Source organism: Bombyx mandarina, chromosome 20 (genome assembly GCF_030267445.1).
Source record: "Bombyx mandarina strain Sakado chromosome 20, ASM3026744v2".
NCBI lineage: Eukaryota > Metazoa > Arthropoda > Insecta > Lepidoptera > Bombycidae > Bombyx > Bombyx mandarina.
Genome location: NC_143226.1, coordinates 38,771 through 58,337, shown reverse-complemented (window position 1 = coordinate 58,337; position 19,567 = coordinate 38,771). Strand labels below are relative to the sequence as shown.

The 19,567-nt window shown below is 47.4% G+C and overlaps 1 protein-coding gene across 1 annotated transcript; it reads right to left on the bottom strand.

Annotated features, from left to right (window-relative positions):
• Positions 1-919: 919 nt before the first annotated feature.
• Positions 920-19,207, bottom strand: NiPp1 (nuclear inhibitor of protein phosphatase 1). The gene is made up of 9 exons (XM_028184707.2): positions 19,044-19,207; positions 18,435-18,649; positions 17,778-17,886; positions 16,858-16,960; positions 9,081-9,164; positions 8,043-8,253; positions 6,453-6,555; positions 5,587-5,675; positions 920-4,777 (listed from the first exon to the last, which is right to left on the bottom strand). The coding sequence occupies exons 1-9, from the start codon at positions 19,070-19,072 to the stop codon at positions 4,680-4,682; spliced, it is 1,041 nt and encodes a 346-aa protein (XP_028040508.2). The 5' UTR covers positions 19,073-19,207; the 3' UTR covers positions 920-4,679.
• Between the last annotated feature and the right edge of the window lie 360 nt (positions 19,208-19,567).

Here is a 19,567-nt window from a genome sequence, read left to right as displayed (position 1 = left end):
GCCTTGCGATCCGGTCTGCGATTTGGGACAGTCGTTATCCAATACAACAGAGATTTCGACCTTATTTTTTAAGATGGATGGTTGTATTCAGATTATCATGTCTGGACACTCCGGTAAATACTTAAGTCAGTGGGTCATGACATTAACCCATCCAGTGCAAAAGTTTTCACTCATACTTACCAAGACTTACTTTCCTTTGGTCAACCAACTATAAAAAAATTAGGTAATTTGTTAACTTTTTATTTATTTTGTACATATCTGTCACTACAGAACTTTTTTCTACGTGAACCGATTTTTATGACTCTGACTTCGTTATTTGATATCTAGTGCTTCTCATGTGGTATATCAGCGTAGCCTTAACTAGTAGGTGAGCTCACGGGGCTCGAACCTGATGACGTTGCTAATACGAACCCTAGCAAGAGCCGTACTTCGCATAATCTACCATCGGGTCGGAAACGCGACCCACTGAGAAGATCCGGCGAGATACTCAATGGGCTGTGTCTGAGTGTTAATTTACTCGTCGAGCCCTTCTTCGCTTGCGACGGGTTCGACGAGAACGATGATCGGCGCTTAAGGTACCTGAAAGCACCGTTAGTGGATCGGGAGGATCCGAAATGACGTGTTTTGGGCGATGTCGACTGCTTTCCATTCTGTCCGCAGGATCGGGAATGTAGTTACCGGCGGCCACGATGGGAGGGTTCTCGTGACGTGCCGCTTTATCGAAGTGTGTGATCAAAGCATTTTTAATTGGCTTTCACTACATTGATGATATTCTAGTTTTATTCGTTAAAGAAAAGCTTCTTTATTTGTAAAAAAAAATTACCGACATTTAGAGACAAACGAACGAAGCTCATCAGACACTTAACTCATTAATTTTAAGCCTTATAAAATAATTTGTGAGAAATAAAACACACAAATATTTTTGTAACAAAACTTTAGTCATTGCTTCTCTTCACCAAACCCTCAACTTAGCACTAGGGTTGTGTATACACACGTAAAATAATCGATTATCTGTTTAATTAATCTACGGTACTCCTTAAAATCGATACATATAATTATGTACATTAAAAATTATAATCGATATTTTTATCGATATAATAGAAAGATATCATGTAACAGATTTTCGTCTGGCAACATCCTTGTTACATTAAGTGGCGCCGCCCAATGTAGGCAATACAATAATCCTCCCTATAACACGGTAATCTTATAACACCGATTAAAACCCCTCGTATAACGCGGGTAATCCCCCATATAACGCGGGGATTTCACAAGTTATATTTCTGTACATAATGTACTGTGAAATTTATAATTATTCGTACAGTTTATAATTAATTTCGCTTACTTTTGCACATCGAGTCAATTGAAGACATATGTGAATGAATGGGTTAAGTACCATTTTAAAGATTTTTGAGTTTATACATTGAATGAAGGTGTTAAGTGCCTATAAACTGTATTAGACCTTAAAACTCAGACTTTAAAGGCTGTTTTTAGAAATTGCATGTAATGAAGGAGTTGTGAACGAAGAAAAAGTACAAGTAACAAAATTTTGTTGCCGGTTTTCTCAAAATTAACAAATTGTATCATATCCCCTTCATCCACTCATGTCTTCAATTGTTTTGTTATAAAATAAAATTAGATTAATTTATTAAATTTATGTTCTTAGTTTTTGAATTGTAAAAACATTGGTTATATTTGTATATATACATATATTATGTTTGTACATGCATAAAGCGTTATATGAGGTCACACAAGCGCATTATTCGAGAATACGCTTACAACGCGTTTCCTATAACGCGGAACCGATCTACCGCGTTATAGGGGGATTACTCTACAGTGATATCATACAACGCCCACAATACACTATAGTATTTACTTGGGTTTTCGCGAGCCGTAGACATGATTAAAAGTTAATGTTTGATTTCGCGTTCATTACATTTCATGGACTGCCTTTTGCACCAATATTTCAATACTGAAGGAGCTTAATTTTAAAACTAGACTCTCCACAATATGCATTCGTAGAGTATTGGAGTTCTTTGGACACATTGCTTGAAAGGATGGTCACAATATTGAGGACCTGATGGCAATGGGCATGATAGAGGGAAAACATCTCAAAGGGCGTAGTCCTACGAAATGGTCCGACCAAATTAGGGGTTGTCTGGACATCAAGCGTCACGATGCCCTTCACGAGGCCAAGAATCGCAGCAGATGGAGATAAATGGTACAAGAGAGATTGATGCAGTGGGCGAGTCACGACCCACAGTAATGAGGGGAAGACGTCCGGTGCATTCGTGTTGAGCGATGCACCGGTATTCTAATCTCAGGCGGGTACCATTTTTTCTAATGAAATACGCACTCAACAAATGTTCACGATTGACTTCCACGGTGAAGAAATAACATCGTATAATAACAATCAAACCCGCAAAATTAAAATTTGCGTAATCACTGGTGGTAGGACCTCATGTGAGTCCGCGCGGGTAGGTACCACCGCCCCGCCTATTTCTGCCGTGAAGCAGTAATGCGTTTCGGTTTGAAGGGTGGGGCAGCCGTTGTAACTGTACTTGAGACCTTAGAACTTGTATCTCAAGGTGGGTGGCGAAAAAAAAGGAGCAGGACGATTCATGGGTGACGGACGACGAAATTGTAATTCGTCGACGGATTAATAAATTTGAATGAACTAATATCAAATTACATCTATGAATCGCGAATACCGTATAAAGATACATTTCCGCTTGTCTTGGCTAACGGCAATTGACGTTATCAACCGCAGTTAATGTGCTAATTAATTTTCTAGATAAATCCATAAACTGTGGTCCTAGATTAAAACTATTTTCCCTTTTAAGGGCTAAATACGGATATATAATCGGGAGGTCTGCACGCAGTTCATATTGGTATACGCAGGTCGCTCTCAATGTACTATAGGAAAATCGACATCGTTAGGAATATCGATACATAAGAACCAGTTCATTATCGTGATCAGCTTATATCAGTCCAGAGTTGGATATAGGATATAGCCAGCCTTTAAGTTAAGGTAGTTTTGACAATTTTTTTTTCATATATATGAAATGTTAATGAATGTAATGTGGATGCAAAATCTGAAGTAAATGAAATAAATAAATAAAATAGGATGTGACGTCCTATGCTGGGTGTCTGGTCAGAGCTGGTTGAAAGAAACCGAGGATCGTGCTCAAGTCTCACAATCGAAGAGGCCTAAGAACCAATTACAGGTCAAAATTCAATATCGATTTCAGAATGCAATATGTCTTTAATTGTGAAATACCTCAATTAAAAAATCATATGTGCACATAGAAATTATATTGTATATGTGATATTAAGCATATTGGTATATGGAACTGATGATGTACGGTTTTATTGAAACAAATCGCATCGATAAATGAACATTACTTGTATTAGATTTGTAGATCTAGGGTTCTGGTGTATCATCATCATCATCATCATCATCATCATCATCATCATCAGCCTTTATCTGCCCACTGCTGGACATAGGCCTTCCCCAATGCCTTCCACATAATGCGGTATGTATCAAATAACGTTTTCCATAGAACAAAAGACGATGGTTCTCTGGCGACTCCTAGTTTGATTCCTCTAAGGACACATGTCTGAAGACGCCCAATTATCGGTCAGAGATACAACGATTGAAATAGCACGTGCCTGCAGTATTCTCTCTCACTTTCGCACGCTGAATCTTATAGACATATATGTTTGTCTCTTTCTAGTGTCGTTTCCGTTTCATCCGAAGTCGCAACAGTGCTCAAGAAACTTTCAGTTCAACAAGTTTATTGGGATAAAAAGCACAAAGATCACACTAAGTCACAGAGACCAGCTTGTGACCTTGGTACGTAGAGGGTTTACTGGGTAATTATCGTCAGATTGGCCTCAGCTCTGTTGTCGTGTGAATCAAAACACGACAACACTATCCTGCGATAATAGTCTTTTGTGTGTATTTTATAACGGTTGTCTTACCGCGCCGATACGTTCCCTAGGAGACGACCGACATCGGCTAATATATAACTACCACATTTCTTACATGCATTGATATTATTACGCCGGTAAGACTAACGCCATCTATCGCCGAACAACCTAAACGAATATCAAAGGAACTCGTAACGTCGAGAAAGATCGAGAAGTACAACGCCATCTATTGTCAGATAGCGGAAACACACATCGAAAATACTAGACTTGTATAGAATGTTTTCAAAAATTCTAGGGATGTCGTATCGACTATAAAAGCGTAGCAGTGATGGCACGAGTCAATTAGTAATCGGAACTATTCGAAACGAAACAGCGAACGGATAACTTGAAGCGAAGCGGAAGAAGCGAATTAAGAATTTTAAAGTACTCTGTGAGTATTCTAAGTGTGAATATACAGTTTTAATTTATACTTCCGTAGAATTTTAATTTATCTCCAGCGCATTACAATATACAATGAATTGAATATACGGATTCGCCAGCACAAGCCTTGGCATCCGAGAACAACTCCGGCGTCACCAATACAAATCGTATATCACGTGAGCTCATTGACAAACCATCACACAGAAACGAGAGACTTCGTTTTACATTGACTCTCCGACACCGCAAGCTCCATTCAAACGCTGAACACAAAAGGACATGGTTGTTTATTTACTTTTAAGTTTTTAAAACGTTCCGACTTCAGTTTCGCTTCACACGCCCGGTATGAGACTTGGCTTCCGGCCTGGCCACGCCTCCTTGGCGTACTTCTTCTTTCGCGGGCCGGCCGACGAACCTGGTTCTTCGGGAGCTGGAAAATACAAGATTTAAAATAGAGTGAGAGAGTCTATAATTAATACGTAAAGCAAAAAATGTGTGTCCCTTTTTTTTATTGCTTAGATGGATGGACGAGCTCACGACGCATCTGGTGTTATGGTTACTGGAGCCTATAGACAACGTAAGTGCGCCACCCACTTTGAGATATAAGTTCTAAGGTCTCAGTATAGTTACAACGGCTGCCCCACCCTTCAAACCGAAACGCGTTACTGCTTCACGGCAGAAACAGGCAGAGCGGTGGTACCTACCCGTGCCGACTCACAAGAGGTCCTACCACCAGCAAATTCACTTGTGATTCGATATTGAAGGATCTTCAATGATCTCATGATAATATTACTATGCCGGCCTATTTCTGCCGTGAAGCCGTAATGCGTTACGGTTTGAAGGGTAGGGCAGCCGTTGTCACTATACTGAGACCTTAGAACTTATATCTCAAGGTGTATATGGGCTCCAGTAACCACTTAACACCAGGTGGGCTATTAGCTCGTCCACCCAACTAAGCAATAAAAAAAAGAGATTTTTAAATAAATCCTAGCCAGAATCGATTTTTCAACCGCGATTGGTATATTAACATCAGTTGCCATGGTAACCATTGTTATATGTCGGCGGCTTAAAGACGCGGAGAATTTTCAATAGGTATGAATTTGTCTGTCAATGACAGGACAATTACTACTCACCATCAGACAATACGTATGTGTTCGACGATACATAATCACCGTACGAGTTTACATCAAATCAAACCTTAACGCTTCAACAATAAAGTACATAGTGCGTTGGACTGACCTGTGGTCGGTAAGGGCGCGTGCAGCATGAACGGTTCCGGACCTTCGAGCTCCACTTCGGGCGCCGGGTTCGGCAACGATAGACCGAGCCTGAAAGGGAAAGACAAAATTTCCTTAAAATATATATATATATATACATATTACATATAAATATTGCAGTACATTCGGTTGTTTAAATATTAAACTATAAACCAAATATGTTCTTGGTTATAATTACAAAACTATTTTAACAAATCGCATCTATAAATACAAGCTAATTTATCATGTCAATATAATATTAACAACAAAAAAAACCTACCTATGCTGATAGCCTTGAGAGGCTATTTCAGCTTCACCCAAAAGTGTGTAGGTGAGCTCACAGGGCTCAAATCGGGAATGTTGCTAACACTGGCCCTAGCAAGATCAGTGCTTCGCAGAATCTACCACCGGATTGGAAACGCGACCCACTGAGAAGATCCGGCGAGAAACTCAGTGGGCTGTGTCTATGGGTTAATTCGCTCGTCGAGCCCTTCGTCGCAAGCGACAGGTTCGGCGAGGACGGTGACCGGTGATTGTGGTACCTAAAAGCACCGTTAATGGATCGGGGTAATTTCTCATCGCTCAATGATGATTATTAACACGAATCATACCAACGCTTACTGGTACCTATTTCTACCATAACGAGTAGATGACGGTATTCGATAAGTATTACTCAAAGTAAACAAAACAAAACCAAAAAAAAATTATAATAACTGTAGGTTAATTATTGGTAAGCAAAAGTCATGAAGTCAAATGTGCAAAAGCAATAAGTTGATGCTTGCATTTTCAATGCAAAATTTCAAAATGGGTCATTTGACCCGTTTTGACGGTATGTTTAGTGTTACATACCTGGCCCCGATCAAACTTAGATGCGAGCTCGGTGCGGGCAAATCCGAGTACAGATTCCCACCCCGAGATATCTCCTGCAGCCTCAACGAGTGGTGATGTTGATCTGCAATACATATTAACAAGTCAATATTAAAATCATTTTGTCTGAGCCCATTTAAGTTCAGTTTTGGCCCTCTAGTGGCTCCATCCTCCTCCATCCTTTTTTTATTGCTTAGATGGTTGGACGAGCTCACGGCCCACCTGGTGTTAAGTGGTTACCGGACTCCATAGACATCTACAACGTAAACGCCGCCACCCACCTCGAGATATAAGTTCTAAGGTCTCACTTTTAACAGTACATCTGGCGTGACAGTCCTTATACGATACAATTAAGACCTCATGTCTTAAGGTGACAACATTCAGATTACGTCTATGGGCTCCGGTCTTCCTTTAACATTTTGATTGCGATGTAGGTCACCGGTGCCCTACGCGGCGCACTGAAGTAGTAATTACGTCGATTTCTATCTTCGATGTTCTTACTAAGACCCCGGAATATCTAGTTAGAATCTAGCAAAGACGAATCCTAAGATACTGAGACTGAATCTATTTCTAGAGACCTAAAAGAGTAAACCATACAATTTTTTATTTTATTTTTTAAAATAATCACGCCACGTTAACTGGTCCCGTACTAAGTGCATATAGAACTTGTGTTACAGGTACCAGATAACGGAAATAAATGTAAGATTTTTATTATACATATATTTTTTTTAATATACATCCATAACCCTGGAAAAGACGTTTTATATTTATCATACAAACATCTTCCCTTGGCGGGATTCGAACCCGCGACCCCCTTGTGTAGTGACCATGTCACTAACCACAACACCAGACGGCCAGAAAAACAAAAGAAGGCAAAGTTAGGCAATCCAGACGCGCTTACTAATAGAAATCGACATAATTACTTCAGTGCGCCGCGTAGGTCACCGGTGACCTACATCGCAATCAAAATGTTAAAGGGAGACCAGAGTTCATAGACGTAATCTGAATGTTGTCACCTTAAGACATGAGGTCTCAATTGAATCGTATGACAACTGTCCGGTGACCTACACGCCAGTCAGTGTGTTAACGGATATATAGGACTAGCAGCCCGCTCCGGCTCCGCTCGGGTCTCTAACAAAAATTTCAACAATATTTGAAGCCTTTATTTTTTTAAGATAATAGAACACTTATTGCGGCATAATTATAATAGTTAGACATAATATGCTGTCGCGACACTTTTTGTAAATAATAATGTATTCTACAAAGTCGTAGTACATTATCTTATTCTATCATCAATAGTTTTCGCAGGGCACGCGATGTAAAGAATATATTAGGTATTTTTTTTACACCTTGGATTACATTATTGGGGTTTTAGTGAGGATACCTAAATTTTTTTTCAAAAAAGATTATAGCCTATGTCACTCGGTAATAGTGTAGCTTTCAAACGGTGAATGAATTTTTCAAATCGGTTCAGTAGTTTCGGAGCCTATTCAAGACAAACAAAAAAACAAATTTTTCCTCTTTATAATATTATAGTATAGGACAAGCTGGTCCATAACTTGAACGACTTACTTTCTTCGGCGCTCTGCAACTTCAGTTTCTTGGGTATGGCGTTCGCATTCGGCACGATCGTCGACTTGACCAAGTTCCTGAAACGGCCTATGGACGGATCTATGTCTTCGGGATTTATAATGTCCACTTCTTCGTTGAAAGACACGTTTCTTTTCTGCTTCTTCGGCACACCGACCGGCATCGATACGGTGCGCTTCGTACCGGTTGTGGGCTGAAAATCGATAGTAATGTTAAGTAATGGTAAGAGTAAGGCCATCTATCGCCCAAATAGCTGAAACGTATATCAAAGGAACTAGTAACGCCGAGAAAGCTCGAGAAGTACAACGCCATCTATTGTCAGATACCGGAAACACATCGAAGCTACTCGACTTGCCCAGAATGACTCGATAAATCTAATATGTCGTATCTATACTAATATATAAATCTACAGTCATTTTTACGGATGTTCCGTTATAACTACTGAGCCATGCATCCAATTGACTTGAAACTTGGTATCTATGTAGATAATACGTGTACTTAATGGATAGGCTAATATTTATATGAGTTTTGGACTCCCTACGCCAGTTGCAGGGGCGTTAATGATGAGAATCTTTGTGGGGGTGAGAAATAATAATGTTAATTTTAAATTCCCAGCGAAGCGGACGGGTACTGCTAGTTACTTATATAATAGGTTCGGTATATATAACAGAAATGTTTGTCTGACTGAACTGTTTTAATCATACTAGGAGGGTATCATGGACCCACCTAAGGGGAAATACTGGACGGTGACACCAATCTATTTCCACTGTGCAGCCGTCATGCATGGTAACAACTATTACAGAACACAATTGGAACTTCATCTCAAGCCGTGAAATCAAATTTAACGTATCTTTGGTAACTACAAAATACTTTGTGGATCATGGATGAACGGACTCACTAGTCGATCTACATATTTACAGCAATAAATACATTAAAATGTTAAATACACTTTTTTCTGCGTTACATTTATTGTAATGGGTAATTAGTTTCCGAAAAAACAAACAAGAATGTACTATTCACCTTGATAACATCAGTTCCATCTTCGGTTGATATACCAAGCATCGATATTCTTCTGTTGTGGGCTGTGTTGAATTCAGTCAAGTTCTGTAAATCATTGTACAAAAATACATTAACAATACACAGCCACCTAAGCTCAATAAAATATTTTAAGTTTATAATTTTAGACCACATATTGGTTAGAGGAGGAGCATAGGTCTGCAGCACGCAATGATTGCGTGCTGCGGGTCTCGCCTGCGAGGGAGATGCTGGACTTCCACCGGGCGCGTCCGTAGGTGGCGGATCACGGGATCCTCTGGGCGACATTCCCAGAGGTATCGTCCGATCTTTTTCGTTGCAAGGATTCTTAGGTTTAGGTCCTAGGTTTAGGATTAGGTTTAGATATAGGTTAAGGATTAGGATATTTTAGCTAGGCTTTGCAACGAAAGAGATCGGATGACGCGGACCAAATCAGCACTAGGAGGAGCGGAAGGTCGGCGCCCTCCACACTCTTCACTAAGTGAAGAGTGCTCCTTCTGGAGAGTGCAGCTTCCGATGGCACCGGTTTGCCGGCATGCCGTGAGCGGTGACACCCTGTGCCCCGTTGTCGTGGAAGTGAGCCGGCGTTGCATGTCTGTGACTGCTGGCCGCTGGTTGCCATGTCCCCGGCTTCGGCTACAGGGGAGCGCCCCTCAGATATGGGGGGTACCGGTTCGCCGGCGTGGCTCCGTGGTTGCTCGTTTCGAGCGTCGGGCGGTGGTCTACCGAGTTGCCCTGGGCATTCGGTGGGCGACCGGCCAACCCGTAATCCCCACTGAGTGGGGGGCGGTGACCGCTGCCGCAAGGCACGGGGTCGCGAGGACGTAAACCTCTATAAAAAATACCCCAATCCCAAGCTCCGATGCCTGGCGAAGGGATGAATGGCTGGAGGGAGTTCAGTCCCAAGGGCATTACTCGATCCCAGGGGACCAAACCCCTGGTTAAATAACAAAGGAAAAAAAAATGAAAATGGACAATTGCAAACAGATATTACCCCAGGAGGGTACCTCTCGCTCAGCGGGAGGAGAATCCCTCCGTGCCTCTGAGCAATCGGAGGCACGCTGCCCCTCGTATTCTGGGGGGGGCAACAATTGCCAAGAGGAAGGCGGCGGCAGCACGAGCCGCGAAAGGGAGAGGATCCCACTCGTGCACCCCGAGCGCTGTGACAGTGCGCTCTCACTGCGCTCGACCCAAAGCTCCGCAAGGGGCTGCGTGTCGAGCGGTCGGGAGTCGCCACTTTTCGTCCACGACAGCGCCGGACTTTTCGTCAGTCGGAACCAGGCTGACCCGAGAGCTCGAAGGAAGCGGAAGTCGGTCAAACGACCGGCGGCTCCCGCTCCCTCCGAGTCCTCGGAGGTGGAACCCGCACCTGCCAAGTTCCTGGCAGTCGAGGAAGGGCTGGTGAATGCTACGGCGTTACCCCCCATAGGATGCGGACCTGCACGAAATTTGACGGTGACCTACGGCGAACCGGTTGTCACCACCCCGGTGCGGACCAGTGCCTCCCGCCGTAGAGATACAGCTCATGTGAGGGAAGGTGAGGTTGAGCGACTATCCCACTCCCTCGTCAAAGAAATGGAGGCTACGGATCCACGGGGGACATTCGTAGTCTCGAAGGAGATTGTCTCCGCGGTGGCGACCAAATCGGGCTCGTTGAAGGGCACATATGTGCAAGCCCTGAACCGCGTGGCCACCGCCGTGGAGACACGACTGGACGATCTCCTAAAACGGACAAGCACGGACGAAGTGATTAGCCTGCGGTTGCAAATGGAGCAACTGCAGGCACTATACACTTCCGTCCAAGTAGAAAACGCGGAGCTTCGTGCGGAGAGTGCTCGGGTGCGGGAGGAGATGGCCAGGATGCGTGTGGTCCTTGAAGATGTCGTGGGATGCCAAGGCAGCTCGGCCTCTCCGCCACCCGTGCCCTCACAGCAGGAAGCAACGGATAAAGACCGCGAGATAGAGGAATTAAAGAGGTGTCTCGCGATAATGGAGGCCCGCACGTCTACGGTGGAACGCGCAAGGCCTCCACTGGCGCACGAGCGGCCTGTGCCCACAAATGCGACAGCGACCGCAGTTGTACCAGCGCCCACGGGGGCTGCAGCCAAGGTGCGTATGGCACCCGCCACACGAACGGTGCGCAGCTCTCGTGCACCGGCTAAGCCCGCTGGACGACGAACGCCCGCCCAGCCCACGAGGCCCCAAGCCGCTGCTTCTGCCCCGCCCCAGGCCGCTGCTTCTGCCCCGCCCCAGCCTGCCAAGGTGGGGCCTGGCAGAAGCCGCAAAAAGCGAGAGAGGGGCGTGAATGCCGCTGAGACGGCGCCGATCCCCCAGCCCCGCCCATTACCTCCTGCTCCGTCCAACATGGATGAAGCCTGGAACACGGTGGTGAGGCGGGGGCGAAGGAAGGCTGCAGCGCCAAGCACCCGAACCACCCCTGCGGTCGCCTCCCCTCAAGCAATGGGTCGAGCGACGACTGGGGGAGGGAGAAAAGGGCGCAAGGTGAAGAAACCGCGCGCCCCACGGTCGGCAGCGGTCGTATTAGAACTGCTGCCGGCTGGCAAGGAAAAGGGCCTCACCTATGGGGAGGTGATGGCTCGGGCGCGCGGTAGCGTCGACGTTGACGCCATAGGTGTGGAAGGGGGACTCCGAGTCCGGCAGACGGCCAGCGGGGCTCGGCTGTTGGTATGTCCTAGTGCTGACTCCGGCGCGGCCGCAGACAGACTGGCAGCCCGGCTTCGCGAAATTCTGCCGGACCCGGAAGTGGTGCGCATAGATAGGCCTGTCAAGATGGCGGAAGTCAAAGTGACGGGCCTGGATGAATGTGCCACTAAGGAGGAAGTGGCCGCCGCTATTGCGTCGCAGGGCAACTGCGCCCGCGCACAAGTGAAGGTGGGGGAGCCTCGGAGTTGTTACTCTGGATCTTTCACTGTGTGGGCGCGTTGCCCTGTGCAGGTGGCCACTCTTTTGGCCACGCCTCCACAAGGTCGGCCCGCCGACTCGCCGGGGAGGCTGCGCGTGGGCTGGGTGATAGCCCACGTGCAGTTGCAGGAGGCACGTCCATGGCGATGCCTCCGGTGTTTTGGCACCGGTCACGGCCTCGCCAAATGCCCATCGGCTGTGGATCGCAGCGGACTTTGCTTCCGTTGCGGTCAGGCTGGGCACAAGGCAGCCTCTTGCAGCGCCGCCACGCCACACTGCGTGTTGTGCGACGCGGCGAAGCGGCGGGCCGATCATCGAGCTGGAGGCCCGGCCTGCTGTTCCGCCCCCTCTTCCACAAAGAGGCGGCGTGGCGGGAAAAAAGAGAAGAAAAAGGCAGAGAGAGAGCCGGCTGCACGTGAAGCAGCCGGCCCGTCAGTTCCCGCCGCGGCCGTCGAGCCGCAAGGCGGGACGGAAGACGAGGGAGCGATGGATGTGACACCTCAATAATGGGTCACGTCCATCGCTTCCTCCAAGCGAATGTGAACCACTCCGCCAGGGCGCAGGATCTCCTCGTCCACACCATGGCGGAGTGGTTCATCGACATCGCGATCGTCGCGGAGCCATACTTCGTACCTCCCGACCGGGAGGATTCCTGGGCCGGAGATGTCGATGGCTCTGTGGCGATCGTGATGCGACAGTCGGCGGCGTTACCCCCCCTTGGAATGGTGGCCAAGGGACCCGGGTACGTCGTAGTTAGGGTCGACGAAACCGTCGTGATCGGGGTGTACTTCTCTCCGAACAGGAGTCTCGCCGAGTTCGAGCAGTTTCTGGGTGGGCTCGAGGCGTTGATCCATCGCTTCGAGTCTCGCCCGTTGATACTGGCGGGGGACCTCAACGCCAAATGTACGGCGTGGGGTTCCCCTCGCACGGACTCACGCGGCGAGTTCCTGTTGGAGTGGGCCTTCGCGACCGGCCTCTGTCTTTTGAACAGAGGTTCGGTCGCGACCTGCGTGCGGTGGAATGGGGAATCACACGTGGACGTCTCGTTTGCGTCCTCATCCGCCGCGCGCCGTGTCCTTGGCTGGCGTGTCCTCGAGGGGGCGGAGACGCTCTCGGACCATCGGTTTGTCCGATTCGAGCTCTCTGCTTCCAGCTCGTTGAACGCGCCGGCTGAAGACGCCCGCGGCGAGGAGGAGCTCCCGCGTAGCGCTCCCCGATCATTCCCACGATGGGCACTGAAGCGCCTGAACAAGGTGCTCGCGGTGGAGGCGGCCACAGTGGCCGCGTGGGCGCCGATGCCCGCGCGTCTAGTGGACGTGGATTCGGAGGCCGACTGGTTCCGGGGTACAATGCGTCGCGTCTGCGATGCTTCGATGCCCCGGATCAGCGGTCGCGCTCCACGTGGTGGTGCGTATTGGTGGACGCCCGAGATCGCGCTCCTCCGAGAGGAGTGCGTGCGGGCGCGCCGCCGAAGCGCCCGCCACCGCCGTCGCCGCCTTCGCGATGCGGACTTCACGGAGGTAGCGGCCCGCCTGCATGCCGACTGCCGTCAGAAGCAGGAGGCACTGCGGCGGGTCATCGGCGAGGCCAAGTCTCAGAGCATGAAGACGCTCCTAGAGACGCTCGACCAGGATCCCTGGGGGCGCCCGTACCAAACGGTCCGCAAGAAATTGCGGCCGTGGGCGCTCCCGGTGACAGAGCGTCTCCAGCCTCAGCAGCTGCGGGAGATTGTCTCCGGACTGTTCCCGCGGATGGAGAGGGACTTCGAGCCCCCCTCCATGGGCGCGCCGCCACGGGGTGATGTGAGCGGTGATGCCCCTGCTGAGGTGGTCCCTCCGAGCATCTCGGAGGAGGAGATTCGTGCGGCCGTGTCGAGGATGCGGAGGAAGGACGCGGCCCCCGGCCCTGACGGTGTTCATGGTCGGGTCTGGGATTTGGCCTTCGGTGCCCTTGGGGACCGGCTCGTGCGGCTCTTTGAAGCCTGCCTCGAGTCGGGACGGTTTCCGAAACAGTGGAAGACGGGCAGACTTGTTTTGCTGAGGAAGGAGGGACGCCCTGCAGACTCACCTGCGGGGTACCGTCCAATCGTGTTGCTGGACGAGGCGGGAAAACTGCTCGAGCGAGTGGTGGCCGCCCGCATCGTCCAGCACTTGGCGGGGGTGGGTCCCGATCTGTCAACGGAGCAGTTCGGATTCAGGGAGGGCCGCTCGACCATCGACGCGGTGATGCGCGTGCGCGCCCTCTCTGATGAGGCTGTCGGCCGGGGCGGGGTTGCACTGGCGGTGTCCCTGGACATCGCCAATGCGTTCAACACCCTGCCCTGGTCGGTGATCGCAGGGGCGCTGGAGTATCACGGCGTCCCTGCGTATCTCCGTCGGCTGATCGGGTCCTACCTCGAGGACAGGTCGGTCATGTGCACCGAGCACGGTGGGGCGGTGCTCCGCTTCCCCGTCGAGCGCGGTGTCCCACAGGGGTCGGTCCTTGGCCCTCTCTTGTGGAACATCGGCTACGACTGGGTCCTGCGGGGTGCCCTTAGCGCTCCTCTCCCGGGTCTAAGCGTAGTTTGTTACGCGGACGACACCTTGGTCGTGGCCCGGGGTAGGGACTTGCGCGAGTCTGCCCGTCTTTCCTGCGCGGGGGTGGCCTTCGTCGTCGGCAGGATCCGAAGGCTGGGTCTGGAGGTGGCGTTCGATAAATCCCAGGCCCTGTTGTTCCACGGGGCCCGGAGAGCGCCGCCTCAGGGGGCCCACCTCGTGATCGGAGGCGTTCGCGTCGAGATCGAGGCGACCGGGTTGCGGTACCTCGGCCTCGTACTTGACGGTCGTTGGAGCTTCCGTGCTCACTTCGAAAGATTGGGTCCCCGACTGATGGCAGCCGCCGGCTCGCTGAGTCGGCTGTTGCCGAACGTCGGGGGTCACGACATGGTGGTGCGCCGCCTCTACACGGGGGTGGTGCGGTCAATGGCACTGTACGGGGCGCCCGTATGGTGCCACGCCCTGACCCGTGACAACGTCGCAGCGTTGCGACGTCCGCAGCGCGCGATTGCGGTCAGGGCGGTTCGTGGGTACCGCACCGTCTCGTTCGAGGCGGCGTGCGTGCTCGCCGGGACGCCTCCCTGGGACCTGGAAGCGGAGGCGCTTGCTGCGGATTACGCATGGCGATGTGATCTCCACTCCAGGGGGGAGCCGCGTCCCGGCGCGGCGGAAGTTCGAGCGCGGAAGCTTCAATCTCGGCGTGCCGTGCTCGAGGCGTGGTCTCGCCGCCTGGCGGACCCCACCTACGGGCGACGGACCGTCGAGGCGATCCGCGCGGTCCTCTCGGACTGGGTGAATCGCGACCGCGGACGTCTCACCTTCCGAGCGACGCAGGTGCTCACGGGACACGGCTGTTTCGGTCGCTACCTGCACCTCGTCGCCCGGAGGGAGCCGACGCCGAAGTGCCACCATTGCAGTGGCTGCAAGGAGGACACGGCGGAGCACACGCTCGCGTGCTGCCCCGCTTTCGCGGAGCAGCGCCGCGTCCTCGTTGCAAAAATAGGACCGGACTTGTCGCTTCCGACCGTCGTGGCTGCGATGCTCGGCAACGATGAGTCCTGGCAGGCGATGCTCGACTTCTGCGAGTCCACCATCTCGCAGAAGGAAGCGGCGGAACGGGAGAGGGAGAACTCTTCCTCCCTCTCGGCGCCGTGCCGCCGCCGTCGAGCCGGGGGTCGGAGGAGGGCGTTTGTCCAGCTCCGGCCCCTATGAGGAGGCAGTCTCCTCCCGGTGATGGTCACGAGGCGACCTAAGGGGGCTGAGACTGCGCCGCACGCTACCGTCACTCTAGCGCGCTGGCACCAGGAGGACGGGACGACGCGTCGGCGGCTGCGGACTGCGATGCGGTCCGCATTTTCGTCGTCGCTGTCGTCGCCGAACATACTGTGGAAGAGCAACCCGGTCGGCGGTGTATCGCGTTCCGACCCGGCAGGCTGGTTCTGGCCCAGCGGGGTATCCCGGAACACCAGCGGCATCGCCCGGGCGGCCTGAAGGGCCGCCGTACCGCGGAGACTGACGTCGTTGGTCGTCGACTATCGCCTCGACGACCCGTCGGTCGGGCGTCCTCGGGGTGGCGCCGCGTGTCTGGTTGTAGTGTTGACCGCGGGAACCCCCCTACTCTGACCGGGTTTTGACCCCGGACGGAGATCGGACGCCGGGTGTAAGAGTGCAGGGGAGTCGTTTAGTGGGTGGGCCCTAAATTCCTTGGGCCCGCGGTCTGCTCTCAACACCTGCAGATCGTAGAGTCTCACATACCCCGCGCGCCCCCTAGGCGCGGGGACCTCGTAGGAGGTTCGGCCCTCGGCCCGGAAAAAAAAAAAAAAAAAAAAAAAAGGAGCATAGGTCTTCATGAACCCCAAATACTATATTCTAAGGAAAGAAGACCTAGGAAGTGGGCGTGGCCTGCTGACGTAATACAGCAGCGACTTCAGACTGGTCGGAGTTGAAGCGGGGAGTTGAGGACACCACTAACATATTGCCTCGTTCACGGCCTCTTTTCTGATCTCGGCACCAGGGATAGACGGACGTTGTACATTCGCGTGTCAACTTAGTTACCCACATTTTGTCATTAGTATTTAAAATCAATAATATTTGAAAATTGTATTTTGTATTGTTCTAATTATATTTTTTTAATATTTTGAGTCGTGATTTCTAATTATATCTATAACATTTCCTTAGTAGTAGTATTCTAAGCTTATGCCATACCGACCAAAGCTCCAAAGCATGAAATCGAGAAAGGAGTATTGAAGTCAAATCGAAATCTAACTCAATAATACACATAAATTATACTAAGAACAAAATCTTACATCTAGTTCGGTTTGTGTTTCAGGCAGGCCGAGCAATGCTCCTTCAGTTTCTGTATTAGGGAGATCCTCCATTATACCACGCGATGTCCCACTTGGGCGTTCTCTGTGAACCATTGATACATTAATTAAAAGACACTTCATAATTCAGAATCCATGAACAAAATAAATCATATCGTCTTCTCGCATTAAAACTGTATAATCTCAAAACATACAATACTAATTTTACAGGAGAGTGTTTTAAAGGTTCAACAGGTGATATTATTAATCATCTTTGCAACATTAATTTTTAATTTTTTACCAGTTTCGTTATCTGTCTTTTAAAGTAAGATAAAATTGTGTATTAATTTTGTTAATAGTAGTGAAAATATAGGTAAACTAAAAAAAAAACCAAAACTAAACTACGCTCTTTTGACAGTATTTATGAGAAAAATACTGGTGATACCAAATGATTCCTCAATTAACACAATTTCGAATATTTTTCGAAATTGTACACTTTTAATGCGTAATGGCTTATGGACTAAAAGCTGTTCAGTCTCAAAATGGCTTATTCGTTTGCTCATCTAATTCCTGGTGGCATGGTTAGTCCTTCGCTCATCTAATTCTAATTTCCTTATATTTTGAGTCCACACAATACACCACTTTCCTGCCTATTCTTGTTACAAAGACTTCATGGATTCCTTTTTTTAGGGGTGGGTCAAGTTATACAACACTATTAAGATTAACTGTAGAGTATTGGTGAGGGTTCTCATACATACAATATACATATTATTATTCTCCTATATATAGAAAGGTCAAGTTAAGTGTAGGTTTACAAAATATACACATGATTGGAATGTTACTCAACATGTCTGCTTAAGCTTATAAATAGTTAGTTAATTTTAATTTATGTTTCTAAAAAGTAATATATTTTTTGTACTTGCCTTATAATATAATTCCTGGTTGAAGCTCCAAAATGAAAATTAGAATCGATCGGTAATTGTGTTGGTTTGTTTGATTCTAAGCGCATTTTTCCAATATAAGTGCCATGAGCTAAAAAGTTTGTTATGATTTATAGTTCTACAACAAATTATAAGGGAGTGTTGTGAAACACGTAGACAGGTGAACAAGTTCAGAGCCATCTAGTTTTAAGTGATTAGCCTAGTAAATAGACATAAAAATACTAATAGGCTTGCTAAAGGATGCGTTCCTTGATGCATGGAGCAAATGTTTAAATTTTTACTACAAAAGAACACTCAATCTCATAAAACTAGAAGCCGTGACTGCATCCTTGTAAAAAAATATAACACCGACATGTATGGGATTGTAATAAGCCCTACTACCACTCATGGTACTTAGCTCATAGTAATTTAAGAAGTAATGTCAAATGATTGATTACATCTTTTCTGATTCATTTATATTGTCAGAGTAAATTAAGTTCACTTTTAACTTAATATCCTACAATTTAACACCTAATTTCGGCCTCAGTGAGCAAACATGACATAAAATTATAGGCCTTCATTCAATTAGTTCATGAAACATTTTTTTTGCATAGGTACCCATATTTATCTTATTCATAAAATTATTACGACCATACTCACTGCTACCGAGGTCGACTAAAAATGATCTATTCAAATGTTTGTGGTAGACCAGAGCAGAGTGCACCCTCGAGCAACTAGCATGATCAATGCAGAAGTCATTCATTTGAGGATTCCGTCCAAATAAATAACATTTTTTCTCGTCTATCATTAGTTTCTGAATTAATTTATCTCCTTTTAGAACGTCTAAGTGAAGTCCGGTTGGCGGCTTACCAGCCCTAAAAAGATAATCAATATTAACTGTTGGTTTTTATCAATATTAATTTTTGTATTCCACTCAAAATATCATTTAGATAATATCCAATTTTCTAGTATGATATTTCAGTACCTTCCTAATCTTTGAGTAACAGATGACTTTTAAAGTAAAATTAAAAACTGTATCTATATATTGATAGTACATGCAGTAGTGCTACATTAATTATAAGATAAAATGCTCTATTCATTTGTAACTGATACACTGCTAAACTGCCATATTATTGTTATCAATTTTATACGTTATTTTCTACAAAGACAAAACTAATGAATACATTTTTATTTGAAGGCACATCAGGAATTCATTAAAATAAGTAACCCGGCGTCATTATTTTATGGTTATGTTGCTTTTATACATACCAATTGGGCACTTCATAGTGATTTGCCATTATAATTAAAATTTATAACATTATTAACCAGTTTTCAATTATTTACTAGATTAATGGTTGTGTGAAAAAATAAGGTAATGAATGCACCAGTAAAACACTTTTGGCTTGATTTGTGGACCTTTGACAGATGTCTGTACTCTGTAAGTAATAGTAGTTTTATTTTTCTAACTGAAAAGGCAAAGGTATCATACCATACACCCTAATCTTTTATATATTTTTTTATATATGAAAATGATATCATGAAATGACATGAACTTGATTAATATGAAACATGGCATGAAATTAAATGAAAACGAAATGGAATGAAATAAGATGAGATGATATGGGATGAAACATAATCTCGGTAAAATGGTGGTCATTTAACGAGAAATATAATGAGGTGGCTATCATGAGCGCGCGCTTACTAGAGTGCGCTATGGTAATTATTGCACACGGGTGCTACATGAACTAGGGACGCCTTTTTTTGAGGCAGCCATATTTCCTCTAAATCACTGT